Source organism: Bufo bufo, chromosome 1, assembly GCF_905171765.1.
Source record: "Bufo bufo chromosome 1, aBufBuf1.1, whole genome shotgun sequence".
Classification (NCBI taxonomy): domain Eukaryota; kingdom Metazoa; phylum Chordata; class Amphibia; order Anura; family Bufonidae; genus Bufo; species Bufo bufo.
The window spans coordinates 767,708,862-767,727,904 of NC_053389.1; the positions used below are offsets into that span (position 1 = coordinate 767,708,862).

Here is a 19,043-nt window from a genome sequence, read left to right on the forward strand (position 1 = left end):
TCCTGAAAAGTTTTGGGTTTGGCCCGCAGTTTATCAAATGGATAGCAATTATATATCAGAGCCCAAGAGCAAACATACTTGTAAATGGGGTGCAATCTGAGTCTTTCCCACTTCGGAGGGGGACGAGGCAGGGGTGTCCCCTCTCGCCTCTGCTGTTTGCTGTAGCCATTGAGCATCTCGCTTTAAGGATTAGACAGGATGACTCCTATCGTGGGGTGACAATAGGTGAAAGGGTGGATAAGGTGGGACTCTATGCTGATGACCTTCTCCTATTTATGTCCGAGCCTGAAACCACACTACAAAGATCCATCACCATAATTGAACAATTTGGGGTCTTCTCGGGCCTGCACATAAACTGGACAAAGTCAGCCATTATGCCCCTTTGGCCCCATAGCTGGCCGTCACGGGTACATAATTTACCTGTGGTAGACCACTTCAAATATCTAGGCATTGTCATAACTAAGGACCCACATGGCTATATAGCCAAAAACATCACCCCACTGGAGACCATGCTCGCAGATAAGATTAAAACTTGGAAATCACTGCCCCTATCAGTGATGGGGAGACTCAACTTAGTCAAGATGATACTGCTCCCCAAGGCATTGTACCTCCTCACCCATGCCTGTATGCCTATACCCCGAACCTTCTTCAATAAGTTGCACTCCTCAGTTGCCACCTTTGTCTGGGGGACAGCCAGAAGGAAGTTGTCCATCAATGTACTGCAGCGCCCTAAGCTACAGGGGGGGGCCGCCTTGCCTGACTTCTTCTTGTACTATCTCGCCAGCCAACTGAAATACATAGTATCCTGGATGTCCCCGGGGACAATTCCTGGGGCTGAGTACTACCTCCTGGAGCATCTCCACATGTCCACCCTGTGGCCTGTACTGGAGGACCTCAGGACTGTACCTGGTAAAATTCTGCCACTGCATAAGCTAGCGAATCAAGTGTGGGCGGCGGCAAAGCTGCACTCATTTAAAGACATACCTGACGAAATCCCCCTATGGGACAACCCTATGTTTACGCACCTGGTGAATTTGGAGGGCTCTAGAGTGTGGCAGACGTCTGGGATTACATTGTTGAAAGACCTGTATGTTAACGGGACCCTGCGCTCATTCCAGCAACTGCAGGAGATGTTTGAGCTGCCCCGAGTCCACTTTTTCAGATACCTCCAATTGCGCCACGCTTTAGCGACGCAGTTTGGAACCAGGGGCGCCGAGATATCGAACTACCCTTTAATTGGTGTTTTGAGGTCCCAGGGCCCCAGGGGTGTCATTTCGGCACTATACACACACTTACTCAATGCCTGGATTGCTCTTCATCCCCTGGGGGTGGTGGATAGATGGAGGCTGAACATACCATCTCTAACGGCCGAGGAGTGGGAGGAGGCACTGCAAGTGCCAGCTAGGGTTTCCCCGTCCATCAACAACAGATTGACTCAGCTTTTCATACTACACAGAAGCTATCTGTCCCCTACCAGGCTGTATAAAATGGGTAGACTCCAGCACACCGAGTGCCACAGATGCCATACCCCTGGCGCTGACTTCTGGCATTTAATGTGGTCGTGTCTTTATTTACAGAGGTTCTGGAAAGAGGTACTGCAGAAACTGTCCACCATACTCCCCTCTCCTGTCCCGATGTGTCCCAGGATCTGCATCCTGGGGGTGTTAGATGAGGAGGTGTGGCCCCACTATCAGAGGAGGTTCCTCGACGCCACACTATTTCTGGCTAGGAAGGCTGTAGCCTTGAGATGGATGGCAGATGGGGCACCCACTGTCAACCAATGGATATCACTAGTTAATCACACAGCTGCCATGGAAAATGTTGTTTACATTCATAGGAAACACCCAGAGAAATTCCATAGGATATGGGGGGATTGGTGCTCGTCCTCTGTCTTTGCAGCCCACTCACATGTATTCTGTGTCGGGCGGGCCCGGTTTTGTGGTCCCTGGACCTCTTTGAGACTCTGCCTTGCTAATAGAAGTGAATCTGTTTTATTATGATAAAATGTGATGCCTTGGTGTGCTCCCTAACCCTTTACTGCATAACAATGTCACATGTTGCCTCCCCTGCGAGGGATGGACTGATTCTGAATATGGAAGTGTCGTGCCTTTTTGTTACTCTTCAATAAAACGAGTTTAAAAAAAAAAAAAGATGTGGGCATGTTCTGTAAATTAAATGATGCAAATCCTTAAACAATCCATGTAATTCCAGGTTGTGAGGCACCAAAATACAAAAAAAGTTAAGGGGGTGAATACTTTTGCAAGGCACTGTAACCTCTCCTACATCTCCTCCTATTACTCCCTAGAACCTCTCCCTACTGTATATCTTATTCTATATCTTGTGGGGTTCTGGAGAGGGTTACCCATTCCCCTATGTTCTGGGCCTATTTATGTCTTGCTCACACTGAATATTGGGTGTTTGTCAGGGACTACATACCAGCCCGCACTGGAAATAAATGTCAGGAACATTCTCTACCGAGAGGATTCCTGGCATTTTTCTAGGGCTGCCTCAGAAGGCATCTGACTGTTTAACCCTTTGTTGGTCAGGTGCCTGTTATCTCTATAGAACTGATAATACTAGATGCATTACATGAAAAAGTCCTCCTTGACCACAGTCCATTCAGGGGTCAGCTTCAAAATTTTTTATAGGATAGCTGCCTTACATCTGGTGGCATCAGAGGCAGAGCTTGTTAAGAGTTCATCTGCATCCCTTTCATTCCAGAGGAGCATGTATGGCCTATGATCCTCCTCGCGTCGATTAATGTGCTCTCCCAAAGGAGAGAGAGTGCCCCCCAAATCCTGAGTTAGGCCTCTCACCCAGTTAAGCCAGTACTCTCTGATCTGCACTGATGAGGGGCAATCACCTCGAAACAGCTGTCTGCAGATGAGATGCTGGCTTATTTAATATCCAAGTCATGTCTCAAGGCCTATTTAAAGTGTCGAACATTGACTTATAGGATAGCTGCCGTACATCTTGTGGCATCAGAGGCAGAGCTTGCTAAGAGCTCATTTGCATCCCTTTCTTCCCTAAATTCTCAGGGAAAGAGATGGAGTGCCATGGGCTCTTAGGCCACCTGCACACGTTGCGAATACGTGTACCAGCAAAGCGTATAAGAATAAACCTCTCTTGTCCACTTTGCTAATTTTTCACGTGCAGAAATTGAATTGCTGTGTGGATTTCAAACTAAATACAATGTCAATCGTGTTTGGGGTATTAGCTGTGGATTTTACCTTTTTTAATGGAAGGGTGAGACCTGCGGCAAAACCGGATCAAATCTCCGAAGCATAAAAATAGCAGAGGTTTAAATGAATAAAGTACAAGTTCATCGACCTAGGAAACACACAGTCTGTGTGTTGTCTGCATCTGCAGCTCTTCTGACCTGAACCAACTGCATCATTGTAAGTTATGATACAGGCAGTTCCTATCTGACCATGGATCTAATATACTGTACTCCCGTAATAATATCAGCACACTGTAATAGTCCCGCGATCAGACATAGAATGACTGCTCAAACAATACATTGTACACGCACTGCATTTGATTAGAATTTTGGCTAGAAGGGTCTTTAACTTTTTTTCCTGCAGCACCTCCGCAGGTGAAGATAAGCATTACACACTTCTCAGGTCCTCCAGAGTGTGAAAGGCAGTTTTAGCTGTTCTACACAGGGCCGGACTGGCCTGCCGGAATACCAGGAAATTTCCCGCCAGGCCGGCAGACCTGAGTGCCGCAAGACCGCGGCCCTGGTGACAAGTGGGGGCGGCCGGCGGCAGGGCACAGCAGCGGGAGATGAGCGCTTCCATTGTGGAAGCGCTCATCTCCATAGTCATCTGTATCGCCGTCCTATGCTGCGGCAGGGGAGGGAGAGGCGTGTCCCCTCCTGTTCCTCTGATAGGCTGCCAGCACTAGGCCGGCAGCCTATCGGAGGCCGGTGCAGGCGGCGCGATGACATCATCGTGCTGCCTGAGCCTTATAGCGAGGGACACAGGCCGGAAGAGGCCTGCATCGCATCGCTGGAGGTAAGTATACGTGTTTTTTTTTTTTTTGTTTTTTTTTTATATAGGTACAATACTGGCACATTAGGGGGGACTACTGGGCTGGCACATAAGGGGGACTACTGGCACATAAGGCGGGGGCTACTGGCACATAAGGCGGGGGCTACTGGCACATAAGGCGGGGGTTCTGGCACATAAGGCGGGGGCTACTGGCGCATAAGGGGCGGCTACTGGCGCATAAGGGGCGGCTACTGGCGCATAAGGGGCGGCTACTGGCGCATAAGGGGCGGCTACTGGCGCATAAGGGGCGGCTACTGGCACATAAGGGGCTGCTAATGGCACATAAGGGGGGTTACTGGCACAATAAAAGGGGGCACTCTGGCTACTGGCACATGATATGGGGGGGCTCTGGCTACTGGCACATGATGGTGGGGGGGCTCTGGCTACTGGCACATGATGGTGGGGGGGCTCTGGCTACTGGCACATGATTGGGGGCACATCTATTGGGGCATTTATTACTGGCAAATTATTGGGTGGCACTATAGGGGCATCTACTGAGGCTAAAAAGAAGGGGTATTTTATATGGGGGGCTCTGTATAGGGGCATTTTATACTGGGACACATGGGTACTATGGGGAAGGGGGGAGAGGAGTACTATGGGGTCATCTACAGGGTCACTGAGAAGGGGTATTTTATATGGGGGCTCTGTATAGGGGCATTTTATACTGGGTCACATGGTGGGTACTATGGGGAAGGGGGGAGAGGAGTACTATGGGGTCATCTACGGGGGCACTGATAAGGGGTATTTTATATTGGCACATTATGGGAACATTAGCTCAACTGGGGGCATTACAAAGGGGTATGTTTTGCACATTTATAAGGAGAATTATTACTACTGGGGGGGGGGGGGGCATTATGGTGGGCTTTATTACTCCCCCATGGTATGACCCCCTAGTAGCAGCACCATCCTCTCCCTGCTCTGCTATCCCTCTGCCCTTTCTCCAAATCCTTATTATGAAATCTTTCTCATTAGGATAAAACACATCAGCTCCGCCGAGCCCCCGGCCAAAGTGTGGAAGTGGTGTCCGAGATCCCCAAGGGCCAAGCCAAGTAACTAAGTTTTTATGTGAAATATGTTTGTTTGTAGTTGATCTTTATTATCGATTTTACATTGCAGATTTTTTTAATTTTTTTTTGCAGCATATGGGTGAGATTTTATAAATATTTTTATTATTTAGTCGAAAGGGGGGGGGGATGGTAACAGGACTGCCGTAGAATATCTAAAATAGCTGGTCAAGTAAAATGTTGCATGCAACAATCATTAAATAGGTGGCCAACAAAAAAGGGGCGGGTCAAAGGGCGTGGTAAAACACTGTCTGAGCATGCTGAGAGTTGTAGTTTTGCAACAGTTGGAGGCATCCTGGTTGGGAAAACACTGATAATATGAACAATGGGGGTTCTACAAAAGAGCTATCGTGGGGCAAAGTTCATATTCGTGTTTACACACGTGTTTTAAAATGAATGCTTTCTCCTATTATAAACAAGTAAATAATGACGCGATGCTGTGGGGCTGGTATGCAACTTTTTCCAGGGCTGGTTTTTATCCCCAGTCCGGCCCTGGTTCTACACTATGGCTAATAGATGAGGATCCTAAACATTGAGCCCCACTATGTCAGAATAGAGTATTTAGGTTACATTTTTATGTGGGAAATGATGACTCGCACTCATTTTGTAGCATTGAATATTCTAGGTGACTTGAGGTCAGGAGACTATTTCATAAAGGATGTATGAACAATGTAAGTAGTGTCTGAAAGGCAGGCGAGGGACATGGGAAAATCCGTACAGAGGAAGACAAAGCTGTGAGTCCCAACCACAGCTTTCTACCCCACCCATCACTCAGGTTTCTGAGAATCTGCAGTAACTTTAGTGCATAATATGTAGTGTGGTGGGACTCTGGTGGAGCTTGTAAATCAGGATGCACGGCTTTATCTGAAGATGATGTCAGGGTTTGAGAAACATGGCTGATTCTTCTGGAACCAGTGTCTCACCTGTCCATGTGTTGTATCTGGTAATGCAGCTTGGCTTCTTTGACGTGAATAGGGCTGATCTGCAATACCACACACCGCCTGTGGATAGGTGAGGCACTGTTTTTAGAAGAAATCCATGTTTTTAAATCCTAAACTACTTCTAAGGCGATAGTCTTGTAGAACAAAAAAGAAAGAAAAAAAGTAGCAGCACTTATGAATCTATAGCAAAAAGTCTCTATGGTGGTGGTGCCCGCAGTGTTGGATACCAGTCTGTAGTATCCCCAAATCAGATATAAATCAAAAATAAAACTGCAGCACTCGCCGACCTTCCATTCATGCTGGTTTATTCACCAAAAATTGCAATGTTTCGACCTTCTCTGTCTTTCTCAAGCAAAAAAAAAGCTTTTGCTTGAGAAAGACCGAAAGGTTGAAACGTCGCAACTTTTGGTGAATAAACCAACATTAATTGAAGACCGGCGAGTGCTTCAGTTTTATTTTTGATTTATTCTGGAGTCTTGTAGAACAGCCACATTCTATAGAAATGAACACCTTTTATGTAGTCATGTTGGGCACCTCTAAAGCAGGTGTCTCAGGGTCAGTCTGGTTCCACCAGGAGCGTATTGGCCATAGACCTTACAGGGAAATTTCCCGGTGGGCCAACCCCTGAGCTCTCCTCACAGCCGGCCAGTGGAAGTTTTTGAGGATATATTTTGTGCTGCTGGCAGTATTTTGTGATGGACTGTGGTATTTGGCTCTGTTGGAGTGGTATAATGTGCCTCAATATGGTATTGCTGGCACTGCCTTCCATCACTTTGGACCCGACTACAAAACAGGGCCACTTTTAGTATTTTTTCCAGGGCCACTTTAAGTTGCCAGTCTGCCCCTGGGTTCCACCACCTCTTACCCATGCACATAGACAACCTGTGCTTGGCTTCCCCATTTCCGTAGTTAAACAAATGTTACCAAAGAACAAAGAGTTGAGCTAATATGAAGGTAATCCTGACGAATGGGGGATTACGGTAGCGGAGATGCAGGACTAGCAGTAGCACTTGGATCCTGGTTCCTAAGGGAGCCCAAAGGACCATTGCTATAAATGACACATGGTAGGTCCACAGATTTTGGATTGGGGTTTGATATGGTAACTACCTGGTTTTACCTTGTTCGGCAGAATTAAAGGTATTTAAAACCGGCTTTTACATTTAATTGCTGTAATTATAGTTTTTACATATGACAATCCTGGTTTTTGGCTTCACATGAAAGCAGTGTATTTGTAATGTAATTACAGACTAAAGCTCCCCGGGGTCATTCTTACAGAGTGCTTGTGTTGTGTGTTTGGAAAGAGAAGAGGCATTTTAATATATTACAGATATGGGAAACATGAATTATGATGCAAGTCCTTATAGTCATCCCTTTTTATGCACTTTTTGGAATTACCTTTTCATATGCTTCAAATTCTAAAGACCCTTTATATATGGGATATTGTGCTGATCCCTCATTTGATACGAACATCTGGCACTAGGATATCTAGACTTAATATTTATTATGGGTGCCAGCGGTTCAGACTTCTTGCACATGAATACTGTTTCTCTGGAATATCCTGTCTTCTCGTTTGATCTTTTGATTCTGGATAATAAATGCCTCAAAGAGGCTTGGTTCTTACCTAGAAGGAGAACAGTGGTCCCACGACCCTTGCTTGCTTATCTGTGTCTGCCTCCATCTCCGTAGTGTTCGATGAAGGAGTCCATGTGCAAGCAGTGCTTGGTTTTCTCTATAACTCCCATAGACATTTATGGAGAGGGACTTCATTGGACACTGCAACAGGTTTGAGTCAGTAAACAGGGAGCAAGTTACCCTAAATATCCTGTTAGTTGAGGTTCCCCCGAGGTGGGATCTCAACCTTTTGTGCATTTGCAACGGGTTGCCTCCACCCAGGGCCCTCCTATAACGCATCCCAGGTGTAGGAATGCTGAGTGGTGTAGTGCGGCCTAAATATCTCTCTATGCGTGTCACGGTGCTCCTACCTGGATACCGCTGGACCCCAGGCGTTGGCTCCGCAGCAATGGAAAGGGGGAATAATTGAGGGATTGGAAAGAACTTGAGTCCAGACCTTGAGATGAAGTTCAACAGCAGCTTTACTTTGAATAAACGCTTCATCCAACAGTTTTCAGGCTTTGTCTTAGTTCCATCAGGCTTTAGCATAAACTGGCAGGCAAACTCAACTCTGCTCTATTCTTCTCTCACTCTGCTGTACTTGACAAGCTAACTTGATAACTTGGTTTCTTCTCTGTGCTGCACTTCACACTTATAATCAGACTTCGTTTCAGCCGAGGAACTAATCTCCTGGCTCTTGAGGCTTCTATGCTTCAGCCTCCCTGGCAAGCAGAGCTTAAGGTGCTCTGGCTGGCTTGGGCATGTCCAGCAGAGAGTTGCCCCTGCACACCCTTCCCCTTGCAAGGGGTTAACTACACTACTCTAACTGGTCCCTACCATTCCTGCAGGAAGTAGGACTAGCCCACTTCCCTACAGAGGGGAGTTAGAATGAAATAGAGGGTTCCATTCTATCTAACATAGCTCTGCCGTGTTTGCTGCCACCTGCTGGTGAACCAGGCACAGGACATGAACAGTTACATAACATTATTATAAATTTACAGTGTTCAGGGACCTGGAAATAAATATATAGATGACATACAGGGTAGACCATAAAAGACAGTAGCAGGGTGCAGAAGTGGTAACACCACTCTGGGGTGTTACACATTTAAGGAATGTAACGTGCACCCATAATAGAAATGCCTTTTCTTGTCCGCAAAACTGACAAGAATAGGACATGTTCTATTTTTATTGCTGTCCGTATCTTTTGCGGCCCCATGGAAGTGAATGGATCCGCATCAGATGCGAACCAAACAATGTTAGTGTGCACGAGGCCTTAAATGGAACATAATTCAATTCTCATTGAGATCCTCCGCTGTTCTTGTAGGACAGACATACTAGTTCCTCTAGATCACGAGACACTATTTGTGACCCATCTTTACTCTAGTGGGGTGAGATTCCAGAATGTGGGCTCCCACTCAGTTGACTCTTTTTTTGACCTTTCACAAGCCTCAATTTAATTAAATATATTCCTATACTAAAGTACTGGTCTTTTGGAATCCTTAGGCCTCTTTCACACGGGCGTTGCGGGAAAATGTGCGGGTGCGTTACGGGAACACCTGCGATTTTTCCGCGCGAGTGCAAAACATTGTAATGCGTTTTGCACTCGCGTGAGAAAAATTGCGCGTGTTTGGTACCCAAACCCGAACTTCTTCACAGAAGTTCGGGCTTGGGATCGGTGTTCTGTAAATAGTATTATTTTCCCTTATAACATGGTTATAAGGGAAAATAATAGCATTCTGAATACAGAATGCATAGTAAAACATTGCTGGAGGGGTTAAAAAAATAAAAATAAAAATTTAACTCACCTTAGTCCACTTGTTCGCGGCCCGGCATCTCCTTCTGGCTTCATCTGATCTCTGTGCAGCAACAGGACCTGTGGTGATGTCATTCCGGTCATCACATGGTACGTCACATGATCTTTTACCATGGTGATTCACCATGGTAAAAGATCATGTGACGTACCATGTGATGACCGGAGTGACGTCATCAAAGGTCCTTGACCTATAATTAATGCTCACCACAGGTCCTATTCAGTAAAGGGGACAGAAGGAGATGCCGACATCGCGATCAAGTGGATTAAAGTGAGTTAAATGAATTTTTTTTAACCCCTCGCACCGCATCCGCACTTGCTTGCGGATGCTTGCGATTTTCACGCAACCCCATTCATTTCTATGGGGCCTGCGTTACGTGAAAAATGCACAAAGAGGAGCATGCTGCGATTTTCACGCAACGCACAAGTGATGCGTGAAAATCACCGCTCATGTGAACAGCCCCATAGAAATGAATGGGTCAGGATTCCGTGCGAATGCAATGCGTTCACCTCCCGCAACGCATCCGCGCGGAAAACTCGCTCGTGTGAAAGGGGCCTTACTGTGTTTAGAAATGTGTATTTGCCCACTCGCATCAAATTTTCATTCATCTTAGATTTGAATGTCTGTGTGGAGTTTTATGTTGACTCAATGTTTGGGTTTCATCTGAAATTAAATTATAAGCTACACTAAAAATTCCTGTGGATGTCCACAAAAGGGTGCAGTCCACTTTAAACAATTCTTTTGCAAAGTTCTTCAACAATAAGCTGATCACAGGCTGGAACCCTTAGAGTTTGGTATAATCTGTGAGGGTACCTGGTGGCAAATTTCATTTCCCCTACAGTGCCTCTACAAGAAAAATTGAAGCATGGCACAGTTGTTTTTTAAATGAATAGGTTTTCTGTGTAACACATGGATATGCCAGGTCCTCCAGAGCACGAGACCTTCCTTTATGCTGCTCTATGCTATGCCCTAAAATACACTCACCTAAAGAATTATTAGGAACACCATACTAATACGGTGTTGGACCCCCTTTTGCCTTTAGAACTGCCTTAATTCTACGTGGCATTGATTCAACAAGGTGCTGATAGCATTCTTTAGAAATGTTGGCCCATATTGGTAGGATAGTATCTTGCAGTTGATGGAGATTTGAGGGATGCACATCCAGGGCACGAAGCTCCCGTTCCACCACATCCCAAAGATGCTCTGTTGGGTTGAGATCTGGTGACTGTGGGGGCCATTTTAGTACAGTGAACTCATTGTCATGTTCAAGAAACCAATTTGAAATGATTCGAGCTTTGTGAGATGGTGCATTATCCTGCTGGAAGTAGCCATCAGAGGATGGATACATGTTCTCATTCTGTTTACGCCAAATTCGGACTCTACCATTTGAATGTCTCAACAGAAATCGAGACTCATCAGACCAGGCAACATTTTTTCAGTCTTCAATAGTCCAATTTTGGTGAGCTCGTGCAAATTGTAGCCTGTTTTTCCTATTTGTAGTGGAGATGAGTGGTACCCGGTGGGGTCTTCTGCTGTTGTAGCCCATCCACCTCAAGGTTGTGCGTGTTGTGGCTTCACAAATGCTTTGCTGCATACCTCGGTTGTAACGAGTGGTTATTTCAGTCAACGTTGCTCTTCTATCAGCTTGAACCAGTCGGCCCATTCTCCTCTGACCTCTAGCATCCACAAGGCATTTATGCCCACAGGACTGCTGCATACTGGATGTTTTTCCCTTTTCACACCATTCTTTGTAAACCCTAGAAATGGTTGTGCGTGAAAATCCAGTAACTGAGCAGATTGTGAAATACTCAGACCGGCCCGTCTGGCACCAACAACCATGCCACGCTCAAAATTGCTTAAATCACCTTTCTTTCCCATTCTGACATTCAGTTTGGAGTTCAGGAGATTGTCTTGACCAGGACCACCCCCCTAAATGCATTGAAGCAACTGCCATGTGATTGGTTGACTAGATAATTGCATTAATGAGAAATAGAACAGGTGTTCCTAATAATTCTTTAGGTGAGTGTATATGAGGATCCACATCTATGAATTTCCCCAAAAAAGTGCATTCAATGAGGGCTTTAAAAAAAGACAACCTCTATGGCGATGGGAATGCTCAGAATTGTACTTTGACCACTTTTTTTATTTTTATTTTTTAGGTTTTGTTCTTGTTAAATAATCAACATAAACCTTGCATTTTTCCCCCTGTTGTAGGTTTGACAGAAACAAAGAAAGATGTCACCAAACTCCTATCTCAATTATCTCTTAATGAAAACAACAATATATCAAGTAATGGAACCTCAGAACTAGACTTTGAAACCAAGGTTGACAGATTTACAAGTGCACCTGATGTCTCCTGTGACAATGCCACCAAGACATCAAGTAATACAGTCCAAGAATCTATTCCCGAGAATACAATGGTGCAGCCACCTGAAGATCAATGTGTAGTTAAATGTCTTTTTCCATCAAGTGACAATGATACTCAGAAAAAAATGGTAGATGGAGAACATGTGGAAGCAGGTGATGAACAGTTTGGTAATAATAATGACCTACAGAAAGAGAATAGTTTAGTAATGGATTCTTCTGAGAGAAATGTTGACCAGGACTCTTTAAAGGAATCTTCTGAAAATGTCAAAAAAGATCCACCAAAGGAAGTTCGGAAATCTGTCAGTAAACTTCCATCAAAGATACCACAGGAAAACATTCAAAAGAAAATAACCAAGAATGGAGATATCACTACCAACCTAGAGGATGTCCCTCTTTCAAAATCTTCCTATAATTTTGACCCTAACCAGTGGGATGACCCCAACTTCAATCCATTTGGTGGAAAGTCTGCATTGCCTCCCTCTCCTACTGTCACTAGGGCACCAACTGGATTCAAAGACTTCAATGATGACTCTCTGGATCATCCTAAGCCTTGCAAGACACTGTCCAGCTCTGAAACCGATCTTTCCAAGGAACCTAAAGCAAGGAAAGGAACTGGAAGTGCCCAATCTTCTCCAAAGTTGGGAAGATCACGTCTAATCACGTACGTATGACAATACCTGTATCTTTTGACAACTTTCTCTTATGTGATCGAACTAGCATATGATTATATAAATATGTTTTCAAAAATGTATTTATGATTTGTGATGAAACTGCTAAACTAAATATGCTACCGTGTAACCTTTTTAGATGTATTGTTGAAGACCACATGTTTACAGTCACATCCGTTTTTTGAGAACTTCTCTTATTTCTAGCCCGTTCACTAGATTATTTTAGGGTTTCAGGAAGCATTTAGTTATCTTGGTACTTAATAGATTAAAATTTACTTGGATTTGGGGATAAAATATTTTAGTGGTGTTGTTTTCTTATATAGCCTGGTATAGGAACCTTGTAAAACCTTATACAAATGGTAATAAAGGATTGTACAACATTAGAAAAAATGGTAGCTGTTTTCAGAAATGGCACCACACTTGTCCATGGGCATACATGGCAACAGTCTAGATTTTGACCATAATGGGGGCAAGGTTTATTTGAAGACCACACAAAATGGGCATTCTAGTCGGTTTGGGGCCTTTCTTGGGGCTTAAATGTTCCGATTTTGTCCACGAAAATGGCCAGTATGCATGTGTTGTGTCTGGTCTTGCAACTCGGCCAAATTCGCAATACTGCATACAACCTTTTGGACAGGTGTTGGTTGCACTGTTTTTGAAAGAAATTGGCCATGTGTGGCCTAATCCTGTACGACCCTCTTTAATAGTCCACATTGTAGGACTATTTTAAACTCCATGGTCCTAGTTATATACTTTTATTTTATTGGAACAAATTGTATTAACGGGTTTTTCATGCAGATTCCTTCTTTACCCCCGCCTGTTACTTCACATAACCTCTCTCTAACACCATATGGTTTTATAACTTCTCCTCCTATTCCCTCCTTTGCTCTGCACACTTTCTGCTTTTATGAATTTTTCTTCCTTTACTCTTAAAATGTACTCTGTCAATAGAGGCAGCCATGTGGAAGGTTAGTAGGTTAGGTAGTAGGTTAAAGACCTGTGGAAAGTTGCTCAGCGTGGAAAGTTGCTGCCTCAATTGTGTGTATTTTGTATGGGTGCATTTTAAGGTCTCCTGTTTACGGATCCAATTGCTCGACCAACCATATAACTCCTTTATTACTGCATCTACTAATATAGCCCTCTAATGCCTCTATTCATGTCAAAGAAACCAAGCTGGCTGTTGCTATATCGCAATTCCTCAGTCTCTCCCGGTTGAACTGTCCTCTCCTCTTCTTTTTTTTTTTTTTTTTTTTTTTTCTTTCCTTATTTGCCTCAGGACTTCTGAGCAAGTGAAATTTCTCTGTTTTCTGTTGTAAGTATCATCTGTATCTTGTCCTGGGATTGGAGTATTTTTTAGACTCGTATGCAAAGCATGTTCTGTGTAGACATGGACCAGAAAACAGCACATCAGTGGCATTGGAGAAGGGAACATGGCGTCCAAAGAATTTTGTTGGTAAGAGGTTGTATGAAGTAGCAGAAAAAATTACATGGGGAGGTTACTAAGGAATAATTATAGGAGCTATAGGGAGACTTATGGGATCTTAGGAGGTGTCGCGGGGAGAAGTTGTATAGAGAAGTATTAGGTGGAAGTTATATGGGTTAGGTAACGGGAGAGCTGGGAAAGTCATAGGGAGAAAATACATGGAGGAGGAGCAGTTGTATGGAGTAATAGGATGAGCTTAGGTAGAGGTTAGATAGTGAGGTATGTGTAAAAATAGGAACCGGTAAAGCCAAGAAAGGCTAATTGGTTGGACTCATCAGCTTAGGACCCTCATAGTCACATGGTGTACTCATATTACTTTCAACATAAACTTTGGATGTATTACCTTAATTTGCATTGGCATGTGATCTCTCTGGTATAAGAAGGTACAAACCATCATGTCAGACCAGAACCTTGCAGAGTTGTTGGCGTGTATCAGTTGTATAATCTAGTCCTTAATGTGGCCATACACATTTGATCAACGTTTGCAGAAACCTGCCAATTTTGGGTTAGACTAGCCAACAATGTGACTGTGGGTCTCCCAACTTTCCTCTGAAGGCAGATGACAGAGGAAATCTTGACCAGATTTTTTAATACGCATCATATAATTTGTACACTGGCCATCTTCATTGAGAGAACCCAATCTAGAAGACCATTTGTCAATACAATTTTTTGGGTTGTTGTCTCAAAGTGGTTTCCCTGTATTCAGATTTTGGAAATCCAGGAAATTCATATTTTTCTTCTATAAGGCATAGTATAAATACACAAATGGTTTCCCTAATCACCATGGAAACCGTATATTGAAATGGTTTGTGTCCATGGTTACGAATTCTTCCACTGCAATGTCTGATATAAAGGTACCCAATCTGCTCATGAATGTACATTTTACTTATAGGCCTAAATTATTTCAGATGACCATAATATAGTTGCCTATTATGGTTTGTATTACAGCTGACATACCTGGACCTCCAAAGTTCTATTAGATTAACCTTTTTTTTAAATAAAAAAAATTTGTAGTATATGCTTTGTCTACCCAACAAGTGCTGTGTAGTACACAACAATGTACACAAGGCTGTTCTCTATGACAAATCCTCTCATAAAGGTGCAAGACCTCTACAAACCTTGCTCAGCACTCCAAGCCAGAAGGCCCTGCGGAGTGCAGGATCGATGGCCATTGGCCTCCATTCACCAAAGCCCATCTTGCTACTGCCTTCTACCTGGGCTGCCATCCTAGTATCCTCCAGGAGCCAAAGTAGAGGTTTGGCTGAGGTTTCGAGATGATGACTTCACCTCACAGACCTCCAGTAGGGCCTTTGCATAAGAGTACCATACCCCAAAAGGATCTTGTCACAAACCAGCACAGAAAGTGAAAATGCAATCAGATGGATATTAAATAAGGATCTGTACCATGTCATTATCACTGAACATCTAACCGGAATTATAAAGTCCTGCATATCCATTCTGGCCACAAGGCAAATAGAGATGTGGGCACTCAAAAGTGAGAAAGTGTGTCCAAATGTGCCAACGCTCAGTTGTATCTCACCACCAGTTAATTCACGCTCCCCAGGGTTACCACTCCTCTGGTACTTCTGCACCTCAGGCTCAGATTAATGCATGATCTTTGGTGATATTAATTGGATCAGGAGAACTATGGGGTGTTGGAGTTGTAATATTTGTTAATATTCTGAAGACTCAGACCGTTGAATTATACAGTCTTTGTGATTACAAAGCAAGTCCCCTCTTGTGACTGATGCTATGGAGACCTTACATGGGGTTGGAGATCCGTTCTGTTCTCCTCTTCTTCTTTTTTTTCTTGAGCTAGAAAAAGCCAACAGCTTCCTGTGCCAGCCCAATAAACCGCACCCGGCTCTTCCTACTGGCAGACAGCACAAATGTGGAACTAGAGGACAGATTAGCATGCTGACCAGGCTTGTCTTGCATGGTACGCTGCACTCATTAGGGAAGTAACGAGCCTGAATAGCATTGCTAATTGTAAAAGGCACAACATTTCTTTCTGCTGATTTTTATCATTTACAATTTTTCGATTTTATAATCTTCTATTTGCCACGAACACCCATATTGCCTGTAGGCTTTGGCTGAACGTCTCATGCACAACAGTGCTACCTAATGGATAAAAAAAATCAGCAGACCAAGAGAGCTGGCAATAGAAACTGTTTAATTGGCATCAAAAGAGAATTAAATAATAATCCCTAACTATGCTCGGTTCACATTACCGTCATGGATTGTACTGAATCCATTTTTCAAACTGATCTCAATTCTGAAGATTCCATTCAACATAGGGGTATGCGGGGGAATGTACAATGATGTCCGTAGGATAGGCCATCAATTTGTGATTGGTAGGGGTCCCAGAAGTCCAACATCCGTGTATCACCCAATAATGGCCTATCCTTAGTATCATGTTTTATCACATGAAAAAGCTCTTTATAGGGTTTTTCCGGGTCTTTGTCATTGGCTTAGGATTGGTCATCAATATCAGATTGGCAGCGGTTGATCAACTCTTCGAGTAGACCGCTGCTTACCGAGCTCAGCGATGTCCATTGCTTAGGGGCTGTGCTCGGTATTGCAGCCCAGGCCCATTTACCTGAAAGGGCCGGAGCTGCGTCTAGGCCATGTGACCAATGAACGTGATGGTCACTGGCGTAGTAGGAGTCCAGAGTCTCGCAGCCCCTTAAAACTGCTGATCAGCGTGGATGCTGGGTGTCGTACCCCCCCATCGATCTAATATTAATGTCTTCTACTGAAGATAGGATATCAGTTGGCTCAGTTAGCCCTGGTGCCTTACAGCACTGGGGACCTAGGTTTGAATCTGACCAAGGACAACATCTGCATGGAGTTTGTATGTTCTCCCTGTGTTTGCGTGAGTTTCCTCCGGGTTTTCCAGTTTCGTCCATATACGCCAAAGATATACTTATAAGGACTTAGATTGTGTCCCCTATAGGATGGCGGAAAGCAATAATGTCTGTGAAGCGCTGCAGAATATAGTGCGTAAAACAAGCGTGTAAAATAAATAAATAAAATCTCAGAAAATCTTTTATTTGGGTTTTCTGGTTCAGGATGTTGATGGCCTATCCTCAGGACAAGCCATCGATATCAGTATGGGGTGGGGAGGCCCAACTCTTGGCAGACCCGCCAATCAGCTGTTTGAAGGGGCCACGGCGCCAAGTAGATGACGTGCAGGCAGGTGGCCCCATGTAATCAATGAAGAGGCTGCAGCGATTCAAGTGTCCACATCCCCTTCAAACAATATATTACATATTTGCCGGGTAGCGGCCGGATCCATTATAGTCAATGGGACCGGCGGGGCAATTGCGGTACATCCGGCAATGCTGGATCTTTAGAGCCTCCACAGGCTGTGCTCTGCTGGAACAGCCTACTGCAACTGATAACGTTGATTTGAAAGTAGCCTAAGATGTCTGGTCTCCTTCTCCCAGGGTCACTCTGGTAGTAGAAGTGCTTCTTTGGAAGCTGTGGTCTCAGAGACAGAGGTTCTCTGATCTTGGGCCTGGTCTTGAGGAACTCTCACACAAATGTCCTTTCTGTAGCTCCTCTCAGACTAAACTCCTTTACAAACTAACCAGGGGACGGACTAAGTCCATCACCCTGGTAACCTAAACAGCCTGCCAGTGTTAACATAGCTATCGGTGTACATAATCCATAAACAAATAAGTACTTTAACCCTAAATCACAACATTTCACCCAATAACTATTTTTTTACGTAATTGTCCCTTTTTCACTCATCCTCTGGGGTACTGCACTTCCTGCTGGATCCACTTCTGAGATCTGCTCAAAAACTGTATTGGCTTTAAAAATGGTATAAAATCATCCTTATAAAAAAAAAAAAGGTAAGAAAAAAAATGTACCAGTCTTAAAAGCAGGTGAATGGCTCCACATTTGTCAATATGTAAATGCAATTTTTTCACTGTTGCGTGATAAAAAATTACAACATTTTTTCACCGTTTTTAGTAGAGTGTGACTCTTTCACAGCAGTGTAAATGTATCCAGGAAACTTGGCCTTGTCCCCTCGGATATTTCCGATTCCCCTAGGGGAAGCTCATGTGACAAAAATGCCAGGCATTCCAGCTATTTGTTTTGTATATTGATCCTACATCAAGGTTTTCCTCGTCCTCCACCTACCGATTTAATAGGGCCACAGTACCCTGACCAAACCATACCAATCTGCAGTGAAAATTCACAACATAAACAGACGTGCTATAGATTTAACCCCTTACCGCTCAGTGCTGTGCTGTTTTATGGCTGCAAGTAGCCAGTTAACGCTCAGTGCCGTAATAGTACGATGCTTTGATGGCTCAGGAGCTTTGTCTGCTCCATCACTTGCGGGTGACAGAGTTAACTTTGATTCGGCCGTTTAACCGCTTAGCATTGACAGCAGGACCTAAGTGGTTAAAGAGAGGGGGGGGGCGGGACCAGGAAGTAGAGCGCAGAAGGGCCCGGAGTACCAGCATTGGGGGATTGGTGTGGTGTTCTGCCCCCTTTTTAAAAAAATAAAAAATAAACATGGTTAGGACATACCTATTTAAAGGGACTTTTATGAGATCAGAATATTGAATGCCTACCTCAGGATAAGCCGATCAGTATCAGATTGGCGGGAGTGTCAAGAGTCAGACTCCCGCCCTTCTTTACTGATTGAAGCCATCAATTGTTTGAACCCAGAAAATTCCTTTAAAGTGTTGTAGGAAGGCTGTAATCTGAGAAGAAACCATGGAAGTAAGTGTTCAATTTCCATACAAGTGCCACCACAGGGGATTTGATTCTATGTATTACACAGTTCCATTTAAATAAATGGGTTGTCTGTCCTAATGGAAGACATGAAAGGTCCTCAGAGTGAGGGGGGTGCTCCATGCGCTCCACAGTGAGGGGGGTGCTCCGTGCGCTCCAGAGTGAGGGGGGTGGCTCCGTGCGCTCCAGAGTGAGGGGGGTGCTCCGTGCGCTCCAGAGTGAGGGGGGTGCTCCGTTGCGCTCCAGAGTGAGGGGGGTGCTCCGTGCGCTCCAGAGTGAGGGGGGTGCTCC

General features: G+C 44.4%; 1 protein-coding gene across 1 annotated transcript in view; it reads left to right on the forward strand.

Moving 5' to 3' along the window:
* Positions 1 to 19,043, forward strand: part of TACC1 (transforming acidic coiled-coil containing protein 1) — a 58,274-nt gene that overhangs the window by 18,562 nt on the left and 20,669 nt on the right. Inside the window, 1 exon segment of the mRNA XM_040415890.1 lies at positions 11,694 to 12,507. Coding sequence (XP_040271824.1) covers positions 11,694 to 12,507 — 814 coding nt within the window.